At 40.7% G+C, this 18,175-nt stretch overlaps 2 protein-coding genes across 6 annotated transcripts in view; both read left to right on the plus strand.

Annotated features, from left to right (window-relative positions):
* The first annotated feature begins 175 nt into the window (after positions 1-175).
* Positions 176-15,290, plus strand: zfyve21 (zinc finger, FYVE domain containing 21). Of its 4 annotated transcripts, none has more exons than XR_013965386.1 (9): positions 176-346; positions 1,821-1,871; positions 3,112-3,280; positions 8,112-8,187; positions 8,352-8,443; positions 8,666-8,719; positions 10,097-10,227; positions 11,061-11,862; positions 11,907-15,290. XR_013965386.1 is itself a non-coding variant. In XM_080783691.1 (8 exons), the coding sequence occupies exons 1-8, from the start codon at positions 221-223 to the stop codon at positions 11,094-11,096; spliced, it is 735 nt and encodes a 244-aa protein (XP_080639817.1). In that variant the 5' UTR covers positions 176-220; the 3' UTR covers positions 11,097-15,290. The 4 variants fall into 4 exon arrangements, 2 of the variants coding, with proteins under 2 accessions (XP_080639817.1, XP_080639818.1); XR_013965387.1 differs by having other exon boundaries at positions 11,061-11,856; XM_080783691.1 differs by having other exon boundaries at positions 11,061-15,290.
* Positions 15,291-16,640: 1,350 nt separating this feature from the next.
* brf1a (BRF1 general transcription factor IIIB subunit a) overlaps positions 16,641-18,175 on the plus strand; it is a 111,385-nt gene continuing 109,850 nt past the window's right edge. The window contains exon 1 of one of the 2 annotated variants that reach the window (XM_080783687.1): positions 16,641-16,750. The gene's annotated coding sequence lies outside the window, so the exon portion shown is untranslated. Of the gene's footprint in view, positions 16,751-17,244; positions 17,314-18,175 lie in introns of those variants that run through there. The other variant, XM_080783688.1, reaches the window with a different exon arrangement.

The following is an 18,175-nucleotide window of genomic DNA, read 5'->3' on the forward strand; positions in this document are numbered from 1 at the left end:
ATTCTGAAACGTCTATGGGAAAAATTAATGGAAATTTATCTTCCGTTCTGAAAGGGGGCGGTACTGCTACGCTCTTGGTTCCCACTTCCCAGTCATTTCACTCATTTGGCGAGAGTCTTGTCAATCAACTGGTTTGTGGGTGTGTGTCGTGTGAGTTTGTGTCGGAAAGGAATCCCACTGACCGTAGTGTACGGAGAAGCTCTGTTGTTGCTGGTGGAAAATGTCTTCAGTGCCTGATGGCAAAAAATTAGTCCGAAGCCCGAGTGGCCTTCGCATGGTCCCGGAGAACGGTGCTTTCAACAGTCCGTTCTCACTAGACGAGCCCCAGTGGGTTCCGGATAAAGAGGTACGTGCTAGTGGTTGTTTTCTTTTGTTACGGAGGACGATGGAATCCTGCCACATTGGTCCCCCGGACCTGGGCGTTGTATAGTAGGCACGCTCGGTACGTGTTATAGCAGAAGTGGCGACTTATCGGATTCTGTGACGATGTTCTTACTATGGAATGTATTCTCTTATCTCTATTTGGTTCGATCTAAATGATTATCTATTTCATTTTGTGAGAAATGGGACGTAAATGTATTTGTAATAGCATGACTTATTGTTCCTATAAATGTTACGTTTATTTGAGGTAAACCAACCAATAGTTATGTGATTGATTTGGAACATTTTAACATTCATTTTAAAAATGCCACAAAAGAGAACGTGTCATGTAAAATCTCAAAGTGGTACCCTGGCCTGGGGCGGAGTCGCATACTACGACATGTCACCAATCTGTGTGTAACAGCCTGTCAAGATAACTAATTTCAAGCTAGCAAGCTACAGCTAACTGCTATGTCCTGCTGCAACTGCAACTAAGCTGTCTGCCAAGTCGTTTTAACATGTTCACTGACGTCTCATACATCTCAAGACGTGTTTTCGTATAATTACTATGTTATTATCCATTCCCAGCGGCATGTATTGATACGTATCCACTATCCACTAACTCAGTCACTGTACAGATCCGAGGCAAAGCAAGCTTGTGGCGTGCCAAACATTTGATCCAGTAAACGATAGCCCTCTTCTGTCCCTCTGGTTTGTCTTGGCTTACCGAGGTTATGGCATCATACAAGCAGATAAATATATTATGTGGTTTGGGTGGGGAGGAGAAACGCGAGCTTCCTACTGAACTGTCAGTACTCAGGCTTGCCTTAGAAGCATTTGGTACAGAAGTGAGCTCAGTCAAGTTAATGATTATTTAAATTACCTACCCGCTTGTTTTCCATACACATGATGTTTTTTCCTGTAATGCTAGCTGCAAAACACGGATTGGCTAACCTGGACATGTAGTTGAAAAAATGTCCATGATCATATGGGTGGAGACTGAGAAATGTTACACTAGCAACTTTGCAGCCAGGTGCTTTGGAAGTCTGTACAGTTAATATTGTTTCTAACACCAGCTGACTGACTAACTAGCGAATGTCTTGGTTTTGACCTAAAATAGATTTGCTTCTAATGTAATGATGCAGTATTGTGTTGTGTTACAAATGCAATTTTACCATAACTACTTATATCACAGAGAAAGAAGTTTTATGTCTGGGCTACATATTGGAACCGTAATAATATATCTGCAATTTAAGTATCTGTGAGGGCGGAAAGACTTCTTGTATTTCAGTTTTGTATTTCAGTTTCATGGGTCTGTTTGTCAGTATGTGAGGAAATATCTTCCACTTAAACGTTTTGTGTGATTCAGCACGTTTTTGCCCTGTTGAGCTCCTGCTGAACTTGAATCTAGCCAGCAGTATCATGGCTTGCATAACATCCTGCTTTCAATTCCCTTCCAGTGTCCCAGATGTATGCAGTGTGATACCAAGTTTGACTTCATCACAAGAAAGGTGTGTTCTGTTTGTAACACTACTGTGGGTGCAAGTAACTGAGTTTATTATAAGAACACTTGGCAATGAAGACAGTTAGACAAACATTACACAAAAAAGCACTAGAGCCTTTCTGTCTGTTGTGAAACCGGATGGATGTGCCTCCATCCCCATTGTCAGTTACAGGCGCTTAGGGCTGTGTGGTCTGTGGTGACTTCTCTTAAACAATGATCAGCATAAATAAATGAAACAGGTTGGAGAACACTGGCTGATAGATATTCTTGTTTCATTTTACTGTGACGCACTTCCGATGGCACATTATGTTGCAACGTGTGGACACCTTTGAATACAATTAAACAAACATAGTATCTCTTTGGCTACAGTCTCTTGCCAGATTTTTCCTCACTCCTCTATCCTCACAACCAGAAGTTTAATTCGGTCTGCAATTTTGACAATCCTGCTCCATGGAGTGAGGATTAGGAGGCATCTCTGAGGAGCTATGAGCAAAGGAAACATGATTGTATCCTTTCAGGATGATTTTACAAGCTAAACAGCATGATATTATTAACAGTACAGCTGGCGATGTTACATTCAACACTAATAAACAGCAACAGTCAATAAGTATGTGATTTTTTTCATCAACTGTGAAACAAAGTTTGCGTTTTTTTTTTTTAAGCCAGTCACAAATGCATATTGCTATTAACAGTAAGGCCTGATTTGTGTGTTGGTGTCACGCATTGAAAATAGCCGATCTACAATTTCACAACAGATTGGCAATTTCTGGTGCATGGCACCCAGGGACGTCACTGATCATTTGGTTGCCCTACTTGTAGGATATTTGTGCTGCCCCGGCCCCCCCTCCCGACGAGAGCGCTGTTTCCTCATGCAGATGTAGACGGCTACTTTGGCTGTTTTTGAGGATGCACAACCGGCCGCTCGTTATTATGTGGCGAAGACGCAGAGAAAATTGTTATTATGAGGGTCAGCTTGGTAGCCTGACACTCATTTTGTTTCACTTCATTATTCCTGAATTGCCAGGACATCTTTTTTTAATGGTAGCGATTCAGGGCTGGAGCCAGGCTATCAGCTTGGCACTTTTTGGCACATTTTGTTGCCCCCCTCGGCGTTTTGCCCTACACGCAGTGCGTATTGCGCGTATACGTAGCGACGGCACTGATGGCACCTGTGCACAACTAAAGTATATCTCAGGCTTAATGCTAATAGTACTAATAGTAGGACCTGTCTCTTGCTTGTCTCCCAGCACCACTGTCGTCGGTGTGGCCGGTGTTTCTGTGACAAATGCTCCAGCAGGAAGGTGGCCCTGCCCAGGATGTGCTTTGTGGATCCTGTCAGGCAGTGTGGGGAGTGCAGCCTCGTCTCCCACAAAGAAATGGAGTTTTATGACAAACAGCTCAAAGTGCTCATGGGAGGTGAGAGCTTGCTGTAAATCACAATAGAGGGTATGCGCGTGACATCATCATCATACCCGGAAGTTATGCGAGAACGCCTACTGAGTGGCAAAAAAACCTACTTTCTGGTCTTGACCTATCTGAGTCCTATCTGATAGCATTAAATTACATCAAACAATGTTAAACTCACTTTGCAGCTCGATTTGACACTCACTTTATGCATGTGCATATCCTCAAGCAGAATTTTGATTTGGTCAGTTGCATGTTGATGTCACACACAGCAAATAACTATAATAATCTATTATACACATTGTATATAATAAATATTATGAATGGATAGTGTCAGCTTGAATCCTTGTATAAAAGTCAGACTAATACTGTAGGTTGCTGGAACTCTTTTAATTTAGAGCCAGACCAGTACATTGGTTTTCAAATGTTTTGAAGCATTGTGTGATCAGCTTTTATGAATGAGCTATTTATTTTATTTTATTTATTTGTAATCTTTCCTCCAAATTTTGGGATCGCCATTGGATATAGTACAACTACAAACAGAGACAGTTCTGGAAACTACAGTTATCTGTTGTTTTAGAACACACTAGTTAGAATTGCTCATTGAAACACATTATACAAACTGTGGAAACAAAGGCACTGACCTTTATTTTATATTTTTTATGGAAAGACAGACAGTAGGCTGACAGGAAATGGGGAGAGAGATGGGGGGAAGACATGCAGTAAAGGCCGTCGGGATCGAGAGTCGAACCCGCGGCACACTGCCACACTGGATTGCCAGCCAAGGTGCCTGGACCGCTGAGCCATGGCCCAGGCCTATCTTGACGTTTCTGCTCCCATCGTATCGACCTTCACTCTAATAATCATTCAGAAATGCTGTAAATATAATTTCAACTATTTTTTTGTCAGGTGAAACCTGGCTTATGATCGCTGCTGTTGGCTATAGCGACTTTTGCGCAACCTAGTCATGATTGGCTGCCCGAGTCTGACCCCATACTTTGAAACGCCACCTAAGCCAATGGGAGTCTGACCCCATACTCTGAAACGCTGTGCGGAAGTCTCAAGCAAGCCCCCCAAGCTAAATTCCAATACCGCAACTTTCACACTCGCTCACTCTCCTCGCGTCCTCCACTCGCTCCTCGGCTCCGCCCCCAGCGAGGAGGAGAGGATTCGATGCGAGGACAGAGTGGTGGTCGAATTTTCCTCTAGAATCGGAATGTACTAAGCTGTCATTTCAAAGCGACGGCACATTCCGCGATCACTAATGACGTGTATCAATTCAATTCAATTCAAAGGGCTTTATTGGCATGGGAAAACATACGTTTACATTGCCAAAGCAAAATTGGTGGAACAATACAGTGCCACACAGCTGGATCACTGGAACTCCGAACAGAGCAGTAGGCTACAGTCTACAGAATAGACAATTCATCATGTTGTGCATGTAACCGAGGCCAATGTGTATGTATTGGTAACATGTGCAAGGCAAGGCTATTTATTCCTGGAATAAGCGCCAGGATGCGCACACGTATAAATCCCCCCCCCCCCCCCCCCCCCCTGACAGACAGTCCTCCTCCGACGGTCTTTGCAAATAACGGACACTATAACAGGAATTAGGTTTAGTCTCTCTGACTTACATATTCAGTTCAGTCCACATATAAATAAATACATTTTTGTCACCGTCATTCATAGCAGTCTGTGCATTCAGGCATGCACAGAGATAAATTAACTATAGCTTTTGAGGTGCGCACAATATAGCCGGCCTAATTTATATATCCTACTTTTATTATGCTTATATCACACAACGCAATAAAGCCAGTGGCTTGTTGTGGTCCTTTCACTTTCACATATGTAATGTAGGCACAGTGCGTGCATGTGTGTGTTGGGTCAGCGACTCAGCCGGCCGGTGGATGGGGGGGGGGGGGGTGCATGTATCGGGTTTCAAGCAGTGTTTTCTGTGCCACACGTGGAGGAGGCGGACTTATGTCACTGGAGAAGGAAAATAAACATGTACACGTGATGCGGAAATCCGCTGCGAGGAGACAAAATACCCCACGAGCCTGCACCCGATGTACACTCGCTATATGCGGTCTCCTCGAGCCCACTCGGCTCCTCCACTCGACTCTCCTCTCCTCCTCGATGGAGCACTTTAACAATCGGAACGTTAACCATTTCCGGGTCACGCTGGAATGACCCCGAGTGACCGAGTGGGAGTGAGCGAGTGCCCGAGATTTTGGGTATTGGAATTTAGCTCCAGACTTCCATTGAAGCAAGGAAGCTTTGAGAAGGAAGAGAAGTGGTCACGTGACTGGGCTGCGCCATGACGCCCTCATGGACACTTTCATGGGAGCCAAACTCACACCGGAAGTGCAATGAATACATGGCAGTGAATGGAGCCGGCTGGACCAGCTCATAACAAACATTATTTATGAACAATTGAGACCTTTTGTAAAGTAATCACTTCTGGAAAATAACAGACATACCGGTATCACAGGTTGGTTTCTAATCACTTACTTTTCGATATGCACAGAGTGCACAGTATATAATTTTATCTTAGGATCTAAACAGCAGCAGGTATTGTTTCTTGCTCCAAAGTACCGCGAGATTTGGCTTCCAGACAGGAAGCGGTGGGAAGTCTCGTGATACTTGGTGCGTTCAGAAATGTACTTTGTGCTCTTTAGATACCATACCTCTATACAAATTACACAGTTTACACATCGAATAGCAACACAGCAGACAATAATGTGTTACATTATTTTCCAGAAGTGATTACTTTACAAAAGGTCTCAATTGTTCATAAATAATGTTCATGGTCCAGTCGGCTCCATTCACTGCCATGTATTCATTGCACTTCCGGCGTGAGTTTGACTCGCAGCCCAGTCACGTGACCACTTATCTTCCTTCTCAAAGCTTCCTTGCATTGAAGTGAATAGCAGATATATTATAAGTAACTCTATGGTCTCAACCCAGAGTAACGCCGCAGAAAAGGGGGACAGATGCACAACGGAGAACGCTTGTTTCACCTGGCTGTTAATGATAGGCGTGTCATTCTTGTTTACTGTGCACCTATATTGATGATATGATATGAGACTACTGTTTAATTAGATATGTTTAGGTAGCATCATTGACTCTTCAATCCTATGTTCAAGTGCTTCTGGAGAAACAAAATCTTCACTTCAGCTTCACAAAAGAAGGGTGGAAGTCCATTATTGAATATATGGGCCGTTTTTTGTGTATCTGATTGTTATTTCTAGGCTTGAGTACTTGCTATCTTCAGATAAAGTGAATTTAAATATGCAGACAGAATACACAGACATAAAAGACAGAAGCATAAAGTAAACACTTCAACTTAAGAGACTTCACTACACTGAATGAATGAACTCAATGATATTTATTACATAAAAGAAACAGAAATTTTATATGAATTGAACATGATAAATGACAAAAGGTTGATGCTAGCCAGTGTATATATTGAATTTGATTTCCTTCAGAGGATAGCCCCTTGAGATGTATCATCTCGTTTTAGAGGGGGTCCTCGGGCACAGCAGAATGAATACAGTACATGGACAAAACAATACATTAAACATGTCGACACAGAACAATACACTTACAACATCAACAAAACATAGATGCTCTCCGTTTTAAATATGATGGATAATTAAAGTAAATGCACTTAAAAATGAAAAGCAACCAGTGGAATTGCTTCCTCGTTTGAGGAGTTAGCCAATTTAAGGTATCATACATGACAGTGGTGTATCTGGTAGGGACACCTCAAGACAGATCTACAGATACTATTGTAGTTAATATTAACTTCCGTTTCTAAGCCACATTGTCAAGGCACTAGGCCGTGAGTGTTCAAGGTTGTACTTTATTGTTACATCTTGTGTACAGGTACATAAGAGTTACTTTTGATTGGCTTCCTTCAGAAACAGAATGCAAATGTACATGTGCATGTTTTCCCTGTAGCAGCAAAGTTAGGTCAACTTTTTGTGAACAGTTTCACCATCGGATATGTTCCATATATACAACAAATTTAGTTTAGTAAGTTTTTTTGCAGTCCATTTCCAGTGGCTTTGAGAAATGTGGCTTTGTGCCACATTTATGGGCAGATAATATTCACAGCACAAGTTAATCTAAACTAAGATTGCATTAAAGGATTTTAAAATGGTGAGGTAACAACATATTTATTCATACCATTATAGCCCTGTATATTGCACACCCATTCCTGCATGGTCTGGCCTGCTTTAGTTCAGTTTGTGGTTATAAATAAGGCCCTTCGCCACCACTCCGTGTCACTCAGCCAGCCTCTTAATGAAAAATCCATTAGCAGCATGTATGGTGCTCCATGGGGAAAAGTGGGTTGGCCTCATATGCTTTATTCATAGTGACATTATCAATATATCAGTGGAACAGGATGGAACAGGTTTTATTGTGCTGGACTGCAGTGTACATTGTACATGGAACTTTTTATTTCTTTCTATTAAATTCAAAATTGTAAAGGATCCCTTCACCCAATTCCAATCTTATCTTTATAGTAGAGTACCGAAACAAAGCAAAAACGATGGCTTCTATTTCAGCATGCTACATTTCTGTGAAGAGAAAGGCAGAGTAGTTCGTTAGCTTAGAATCCCCACCGTTGATGTCATTGGTCGGCAGGTTGCTGAACTATACTATACACAGCCCACCTCTGAGCCACATTGAGTGAGTATTAGTAATGACTATGAGCATTAGTGACTGAGGACCACTCTGAAAACAGCGCTGTTGAAAATGGTTGAAGTGCTTTTTAGTGGTCTGTTTTGTTCTAGTGTTCAGCTTTTTCACTGAATGGTTTTGTTTTCACTCTTAGGTGGGACATTTGTGGTCACTCTGGGCACATCAGACAAGGCTGAGACCATGATGTGTCGTCTCTCCAATAACCACAGGTACTGTACTGTCAGCGCTTCTGTAGACCCCGTCAAGAATTGACCCCTGACCTGTCGAGGTCTGTAATTCTCTCTCAACTAGCCAATGAGGCCTGATTTACTGTATACAAGCTTATACCTGATTTTTACGAGCTCAAAACATCTCTCTCCCCCTCCCTCTCCAGGTATCTGTTCCTAGATGGAGAGAGTCATTTTGAGGTGGAGTTGTCTCGTATTTCCAGCATGCAGGTGTTGACAGATGGTACCAGTCCAGGAGGTAAGGAACAGGGTCTTCACTGTTCCCAATTAACAGTACAACCTGATACTATTATAGTATCCAAGCAAAATACTACAGCTAACATGGAATTTCACTACAGCTAACATGAATTATGTTTCTAACAATAATGTGTTCTGTTTTATATTAACATCCTTCTTTCTTCTTCTTGTACTGCTTTGACTCACGGTGGCCTGGGGTGTTTTCTTCTCCTACTGGGCTTAGAGAATGACATTCACACTTACACCAGTCTACTGGACAGTCAGTATATCTCTGAAGGTTAGACCTGGCCGGATCTATAACGTGTTTCAATCTTCTCACTCCAAATCACTCTATTGTTCCCATGCATCTCGTGTGCGTCTCATTTCATAGCTGGTGTGTCCTGGGAGTGGCATACCCTCAGTGTCTTTCCAAAAGAGTCTTTACTCTCAGTCAAGTCTTTCTGAACTTCTGAGCTAAAATATAGATTTTTTTCCCTGGAAGAAATTGCCCTGGATGACCTCCAAGTCTCTTTTTATTTTTTTTAATTTGTTTTAACCAATTTTAAATATAGTGAGTTAGGATCAAGTCCTTGTCCCGTGCTTCCTGCCTGGCTTTGGGAGAGAATAATTGATAATCACAAGCAATGTGTAGGCATTTCAAACCACAGAAATAAGTTGATAACTTTCTCCATGTTAAAAATGGCCTGTTCTTCATGTAGTACACCAAAATATTTATTTTGGAAACCACAGCCCTGACTTGTGTGATCAGCATGGTGTCCTTAATCATACATTGTGTACATTAAATGAATGTAAAACTGTTTTGACCACAAACCTGAGCACCTTCATCCACGCCTGCCTTGCATTTAGTGTTTAACAACATCAAAAAGAGCAGACACCTATCTCTCCCTTTCACCTTCTGTTATAGACAATGTGTGTTTGTGTTCTATTCAGACCATCTTATATAATGTTGCACATAATTTCTCTGCATCTTTTTGTTTGTGAGGAACCTGTATGTTCCAGCACGGTTAGTTTGGTTGTGATACTTTATGGAAAAATAAAAAGTAAAACGGTCTGTCTTGTCTAGTACATTAGTGATATTATACAGTTAAAAGGCTGAATGCACGTTCACAGGAATGTAAGCTCATACAGTGAGGATGCAGATATTGGTAAATGGATACTGTGGCATTTTGTGTGCCGTTTGTTGTCCTTTCCTGGACATTTGTCATTCTCATATTTGAAGCATAGGACACTTGAGCCTTGTGCCTCTGAGGTACCTTAAAGTGGCCTCTTCAAATCATTAGCATTACTTAGATTAAAAGTGTAATTAAATATCTAGCTTGCAGATAGTGGAATTAGTTGCAGTGAGTGATTCTAATGTGGTGTTGATTTATTATTCCAGCTATTTTTGGATCTCGCTAGCAAAACCAGACTAACTTGGAAATTGTCACATAATTCCGTGAAATTCTCTACAAAATGTCATGGTAGCCCACTAGCCCTTGATGGTAGATATATGAAGTGAAGCCAGTTTGTCGTCAGACAGACTTAATATGTTGTAGAGCCTTTTTTGACAATTTAATCCTATTTAGTTGATAGGTAATTTAGTCATTCATGATCAAACATTCTTTATCCCTGTCACACCAGTTCATCTCTCTCTTTATGTGTACTGTACATCCAGGAGGAACCTCGCGGGCCAGTGGCATGCTGCTCCATTATAAACCCATGGGCTCCCAGGACGCCCAGCAGCTTCGTTTGGAAGCTGCCGAGGACAAAAAGGTGGCATCGATGTGGCTGGCCGCCATGCACAAGGTACAGCAATCAAGAAGATTATGTTGATAATACTGGATGTGATAATAATAACACTAATAATAATAATAATACATACAGCAATTCTGGATTGCCAGGATCCATTTGAAAGATGTTTGATTGATTGTATACTTTATTGGACAGAAATGTAAACAGTAAAAAGTAAAGTCTGACATTTGGGCTGAAAGGATGACACAAAGTCATGGGGTTAAATATTTTCACAGTACAGTTGGTGCAGGGACTGGAGTCCAGACCACACCAACTCCATGCAACTACCTGCAACCATTATCCCCAATGGCAGTTGTAAGGAGTTGCATTGGTGCGGTTGACTTTAAAACTGTTTTGTTGCAAGGAGTTGCGACTAGTTGCCATCCTATATTTATCCTCCTATATCTATTTATATTTCTATAGTGTATGTACAGTATATTTTATAGTTATTTATACTTGCCTTTATTATAACATAGCATTGCTCATCTTAATTGTTGGAGTAATGCACTAAAGGGACTAAACTAATGTACAGGTAACTTGGAGAAATTCCTTTATGTGCAAACAACATACATGGCAAAATAAATAAATCTGTTTCTGATATTGTCTCACACCCATGATGATCTCAGAATCAATATCTGCCTCTCTTCCTTGCCCCCACCATCTTTCTGTTGTCTGTATTTATTTCTCTCTCTCTCTCTCTCTCTCTCTCTCTCTCTCTCTCTCTCTCTCTATATATATCTGTCTGTCTCTCTCACACCCCCGCACTCTTTCTTCCCTCTTATTTTTCCCTTGCTCTCTTTCCAAACCCTGCCCCCCTGTCTCTCTCACTCATCATATCCCACACACAGGCAGCCAAGTTGCTGTATGAAGCCAGGGACCAGTGATCTGTTCAACCAGACAGATTAACTCAACACCCGACAGCACACACCCAAGTCTCTCGTACCCTCAGCAAGGCTGGGTATGGTTTCAATCCTACAGTAGCTGTTCCAGTTCTGCATATTGATTCTTTGTCAGTTCTCAATTCCTATGATGATAATTAGCACCCTTGTGGGAATATTTTGAAAGTGGTTAGTTATTCTAGAACAAAGATTTTTATTACTAGCACAATTAGGTAAAATCTCTTTCAAAGAGTGTTCATTCTTGTTTAATACTTTGAACAAATACTTGGCTTGGAGAAAAACTGCAACTAATTGAAGAGTGAGACAGAGATGGAATAGGGAGTTTTCTGATACCTTTTTGATGCAGAATTATGTTCTAATCCCATTCTTCTCAAAGCGCAACTGGAATTGTTCTGTGAGACTCAAACCCTGTGCCTGACAATGATATCTCTAAATGCCTACAGTCTGTTCTCTCACACTTAAAGTGAACTCTTAACCCAGTTTGTGCCCAAGACGTCTCCAGACGTCCTGGGAATTATCCCATGGTGTGCCCAAGACGTCTGCACACGTCTTTTTGAAAAAAAAACGTGTACGTGTAAATTGGGGGGGAAATCGGATCCCACGTCGCTATTTTGAAAGAATACAAGGGCACACAAACTGTTTGGTGAATTGGCCATCTAAATAAATAATACAAAAATATATAATAATCTTAGAATACACAAATCTCCTGGGCTACCCTGAGGATCGTGTGTGTGTGTGTGTGTGTGTGTGTGTGTGTGTGTGTGTGTGTGTGTGTGTGTGTGTGGTAGGTATGAGGGCAGCCCATTTCCCATTGTTTTTTGTTTTTTTTTAATCTGAAAGGTACACAGTGAAATACATTTACATTTGTATACTCACAGAGTTACAAATGGATAAATTAATAGTATTTTACTGTGTAGGACTCAACCCTAGGCCTAGTCTCGCATAGCCAGATGATTGAATATCTCCGTCTAGCTCCGCCGACCCAATCGGTAACCAAGGTAGAGATCTCTGAAAGTCTGGCTACGCAAGACTACCCTAGGCCTGACTCAGGGGGACAAGAATTTGAAAATTCAGACTTAACCTGAATGGAAGGTTTCAGACAGAGCTGATGTTATTGATTTGAAGAGAAAACACGTCATTTTTCTGGTCCAGTGGTCTCAGCCATGTGAACCATCGATGGACATGGAGTGCTTCTTAAAGACAATATGCAGCATTTTCCTTGAACATTTTCAATCTCGTATACTACCACCATATTAAACTACAATAAAGCATATTATTGAGGAATCCATGCAAAAGAGTTATATCAAATGAAATACTATTGTTTAATGGAACATGTATATAGTTCGAGTTGAAGACCACCGACTTTGGTTTCCAAACTGTCCAGACTTTAAAATAAACACAGTACATTTTTTACATTTACCTAATAATGTTGAACAAAGGATAATCCCGGTTTTGAAAAATACTAAACTGTATCGTTATGTCTCACTTCCTGACCAGCACCCATTCACATAGCAAAAAAACAAAAATGACACTTCTGGATGTACGCTGAAATAACACCCACATAAATCATGAATTCTATAAATGTTTTCTTTAACTTGTTAAACATTTCAAATTAATGGCATTTGTTAACGTGTTAATTATGAGTGTGACAGCCCTGGTTTAAATAGTTTAACTTTTGAAATGCTTGGAGAGCTGGTTCTCTGAAAGGGAAGCTAGGTGCAGTGCTAAATTCAGTGAAGTGCTTCTTACTATACTGCTTTCACACTGGGACTTTTCATTTCATTGATTGATACGGTAGATTTTCGCCAAAGACATTTGGTGTAGAGGGGAAAAACGAAGGGGCCAACGATAAAGCTCTGTGGGACCCTGGGCAATGAAGTATAGGTTTGAAGTAGTTTGTTCTTCACCCAAGTCCTTTACAGAATGTGTGCTTTTGGGTCTCAACCCACAGGTTGAGAAACATGGCTCTAGCAGTTGCATACGCTTTCACCCTAAAAACCAATGAAAAAAGGTGCCAGAGCTTTGACAAAACGTCTGGTGGACACAATCTATGATACAGGCTGTTAATTAAAATGGGAGTTTTACGATAAAGGAGCCTATTGCTAACATAGGTTCAATGAAGTGTGGTTTTGTTTTATACATTTGTTTATAACTTGGCTTTATGCTTAAGTGTTTGCAGATTATTACAGTCCTTAGGCTTCTGTGCCAAAGGAAACGATTTTTCACTGATTCTAGTGAAGCTTACAAACATACACACACTTTGATAAATGCTTTAAATGTAGTCTCATGTATCGAATTTTTGTATAAACTATTTTGTTAAATATTCCTATTTTAACACAGAAATGCTCTGTATGTACTCGCATACTTTTTATGGCTGAAGTATTACTATAGTTTTTGTAGCACTTGTATACAGTTTACCCTTACTTTCCTATTGAGAAGGCCTACATGTTTTGTTTTACCTTTATGTGATCACTTTACCTTATTTTATATACATATATGAGTGCTTTGCAGAGCCACAGCCATGTCCAACTGCCTTGAAGTTCAATATTACTTCATAAAGTTGAGTGTAACACTAATATTGGGTCTATTGTCTCTGTAGCCATTTAACAACTGTTAGGTTAACAATAGGGATGTAACAAATCAATTTTTAATTTTAAATAGAGAAAATTGCAGATCTATAAGCTTATGATGCGTTTTGAGCTTGTACATCGCCAATTTGGCTATTTTTGCTTGACACTATTGTAGGACCAAGTATAAAATAAGGTTTAATCTGAATATTGGTTTAGTCTCACTATTAGAAAAAGCATTCGAATTTTTAACAAAAAACACGCTTCTCGATTATTTGATGAATCGAAAAAGTAATCGATAGAATAATTGCTAAGAAAATAATAAAATGCTGCAACCCTACCTAGTTAACTTTAATGTTCTGATTCTGATATGACAGTTGGTCCCCATCCTCAGGTTCCCCTGGTACTGCTGTTGTCCATCCCACCAGCAAGATCATTGCATTTATATGGTATCCATGTCATTCCAGCTGTTTAATCAGGGCTTACATTGATATGAGACACCAAGTGAGTGCAATTAAAGCTACAAGACCTGGTTTGAAATTCTTCAGTGGAAGGGTAGAGAGATGCTAGCCTGGCTTGGCCAGTCTCATAGCGGGCATTAACTAAAGATTCCTCACCGCATAATGCGCATATGTGGTAGTTATACTCCACACACTGTCTTGTGTAATTCTAGAAAACTGGAACGGTGTCTTTTCTCCAATGTTCATCTTACTCTAAAGCTGTGACAATTAAATTATGTTAAAATTGAACATGCTCCATACACATTGGTTACGTAACCTGATTAACTGACAAGTCTTAGATTGTAGCTTTAATCATGTTTGTAGGCGTACTAGGGGTCCAGGGGCTGGGAACCACTTTGACATAAAATGTTTCAATTTTTTGTATTGTGCTGCTCACCCAGGAATCCTTTTTTGTTTGGTGGTTTGATTGGGACACAGAATATGACTGTGAGGGTTTGTGTAACAAAAAAAGATGTCAGTGTGGTTATGTTAGTGTCATCTCTGGTGTGTGTAGAATTATGCATTTATGCAATATTTAGTGTTTTCTTGGTTCTCATTTGTTTTGAGCTGGTGGGTTTATACTGCCGTACGAAGCCAAAGAGCTTGGAACCGCTTGAGTAGCAACACAGGAGAACTTCCCGTCTCCTGCACAAGTGTTACTTGTAAGACAATTGGGAAAGTGTCGTTTAATCATTCATTCAAACCTGCACAGAAATGCACAAAAAAAAACACAAACATCCACCTAGATAGACCATAGACATTATCTGTGACATTGAAAACACACAGAAGTAGTTGCTGCTGATTGCCTCTGTAGGACAGTATATACTCACCAGTGTTTAACCGTAATGTGGCTATCTGTGTGTGAGAATGGTACCCTCTGTTCTCAGTGTTGTTAATTCATAAGTGAATTCATAGAGAACCTATTCAAATGGGAAGTTTGCACTACGTTGAGCATTGCCAATTCCCCTCCTCAACCAGTGTGTTGGTACCTGCACTTTATGGTATACCCTGATTACTGTCCATGTCCCTCTGCTTCCATTTACTATGATGCTGAAAATAATGTTCACCCTTTTGGTTGATTATCCTGTTGAGAATAAAGGATGCGTTTATAATCGTGTGGTCTTGTTTGCGTCATTCAAACCAGGATTGTTTTGGGCTGTATAGCTGGAAGGTTCACAGCAGGTTCAACCTTCAAAACGGCTGAAGATTCCATCAATAATTGAAGTGTCCTTGAGCTAGATTCAATCTTTGCCAACTCATTCTGATTTCGTGCAACAACTAAAAGTATATCATTTTTGTGTCACTGCTGGGCTTCAGAATAAAATAACCTTGGAGGAGGCCTGGGCCATCTATTCTACACATTGCTGACACATGAGAAGCAGAATCATATTGCGTTATTAATTATGGCGTTCACAGGAGGAAATTTGCTTTGGCACATTATTGCAGTGTTGGCACAGCTAACAATAAAAACTAGATAGGCCTATATAAAAATAGATATAGCCTAAAGCACTTTAAAGCAAGAACACTGGCCTCGTGACGCTCAGCCAGTTTGGAACCTCACACTCATGGACAATGAGGTTCCAAATGGGTCTATTAGTCACATTTGTAATATCTTGGGTTCTAATCTGGCTCAAGATGTGTTGTTTCCCATTTTTGAGTGGTGCAACCACTCCTACAACGAATACCAGCTTACCAATGTCCGTGTACCTGTACCTATGTGGCCATGGGCACGAGTATATGACTTATTAGTACCAGTAGGGGGCGCCAGAAACAGATAAAACAGAGAGAGGGATAGTGCTGTGTCTGCTGCCTGCTAATGAGAGAGAGGGAGAGAGGTCACTCAGTTCACATGGGTGTGATTTTTTCTCATGCCTTTCACTTTTCTATGCTATGACCTTGGAGATATATTTCATCAAGTGTGACTTTTACTTGATATGCAAATGTGAAAATCTATAAAATACACATCTGATCCAATAACACTATAAACTTCTGGAAGACGGTAATGAAATGGATTACCACCAATATTTTTTGTCCCTTTAAAAATCAGCGTTTCCACGCACCACCGTGTCATTTTGGACGATATCACTTGTTAGGCAAGTGGGGGTGACATGACATCCTTGACATTATATTACATTGATATTCTTTATGGGTGCATGGTTTCATATTACTATACCACATGAATGTGAATATAACCTTGAATTTGTGAGAAAATAAGAAGTTAACAATGATCAAGTATATTAAGATTGCATGGTGGAGGGTAAAGGTGCCACGGCTGCCACCCCCCGAGGTTACTTTGGTATCGCCCGACGAGTATCGAGCAGGATCTGAACCCACGTGTAGGGCGTGTGTGTGTTGTGTTGTCTTGCACATAGTGTTTGTTGAACTACCCTCCTTTACTAGGTATGTGCTGTACATAAATAACTCATAGGCTCAATGAATAATACATTCAAAAATAGCATTGCTATAAGAAAGAGTTGGACTGGGTTTGTGAGAAGAAGCTGACACGCGGTCCAGTCCAAGCCAAGGTGCCGGCAAGAAAGCGTGGTCACCACGGTGTGGATTTGTATCCTTGGTACGTACAGGAGGCAGGTACTAACGTCAATCGTATCAGTCAAGCTGTGGAATACAGTCGATTTAGCTGGTTGTTTCATTCAGACATGGCTAATTGCATCAGCCCTGCCAGTGTCAAATCAGTGTGGATAACTGTCACCGGCTAGTAGCTACACAGAATTCGGTTACCAATACATTTATGTGACGCTAGAGGTCACAGTTGTGTCATTTCTGTTCAATCGATACAAAGCATTGAATCAGATCATTATCTATATTCGTTAAATCGGTAGAATTCAAATGTTTCTTAATTAGTCGTGCTAGCAAGTTGAGGTGGCTCATACAATTAATAAAGTAGTCGTTTTCATAAACTGAAAACAAACCCCTTTTAAATGACTTTGCAAGGCAATTGCCCAACAGCGACCTCTGTCTACAGCAATGGTCTGGTGTCAAAAGCATTATTCAGTAGGTCACCAATTCTGATGTACCACTGCTATAGCTTTAGCTCGATCTTGCCGGGTCAGCTATCATCAACCGTGTGGGTCTACTACAACTCTACAACTCTCTATGTGCAACAACCCCAAACAGGTTTGCTGCTGCTTTATATTTTCTTTCTCCCGTAACCTTTAGTTCAGTTTACAGCTGAGTTCACCAGAAACTGCATGTTCACAATAGCTCTCAGTATTTGAGTCTTGTGTTAGCTGGTAAAAGTCTAGTGGGCTACTGGGCTTATATTCTGTGCCGGTGGGCTGCAGTGCAGAGCGTTGCCACGTAGCTAGCTAGCTGAGAAGAAGTGGAGTGATAAATACTAGTCAGCCGGTGAACTGTCTGTCTCACTGTTGCAACTTGCAAGCCATGAGTGATCGCATTGGACTCCAGGTCTGAGTTTGATTTGTACACACTGACGTTTCCCTATTATCCTCCAGTAAAGAAAATAACAAAAATAATATAAATATATGTATCTTTTTAAATTCTTCTTATTTATGTAAACCGCAATATTTCGCCAATTATTTTACACCTGTACAATTTACACTTTAGGCATTTAGCAGATGCTCTTGATCCAGAGTGACTTACATTTAAGCAAAAACAAAAGCATGGCATACATCACATACCCGGTATATAAAAAGTAGTTATCATGAACCATGTATAAACTAAGAACGTAACAGTGGAGTATCTGTCAACTATACATACTATACTATATTTATATATATTATACAATGTACATGTGTACTATAAAGTGCTATGACTACATAAAATGCATTTCTAGTGCTGTCTACTTAACGAGCTATAAGTCTGTCTAAAATACTATTTAAGTCTACATAATGTGCTATCTAAGGGGCTAGGCTAGGGCAAGTGCTACGGGCCATGGTGGAGTCTGAAGAGGTGGGTTTTCAGACTACGGCGGAAGATTGGGAGTGAGGCTGCAGTTCTGACTGTGATGGGAAGTGCA

The sequence above is a fragment of the Protomyctophum bolini genome, assembly GCF_963924005.1.
Source record: "Protomyctophum bolini genome assembly, chromosome: 15".
In the NCBI taxonomy this organism is placed as follows: Eukaryota; Metazoa; Chordata; class Actinopteri; order Myctophiformes; family Myctophidae; genus Protomyctophum; species Protomyctophum bolini.

Bases quoted from the DNA above. Each gene is read 5' to 3' on its own strand.
- zfyve21 (XM_080783691.1), top strand. From the start codon at position 221: ATGTCTTCAGTGCCTGATGGCAAAAAATTAGTCCGAAGCCCGAGTGGC. The intron at 8,444-8,665 runs GTAAGGAACAGG...TACTGGGCTTAG, and splicing joins AGATGGTACCAGTCCAGGAG to AGAATGACATTCACACTTAC. The intron at 10,228-11,060 runs GTACAGCAATCA...TCCCACACACAG, and splicing joins GGCTGGCCGCCATGCACAAG to GCAGCCAAGTTGCTGTATGA.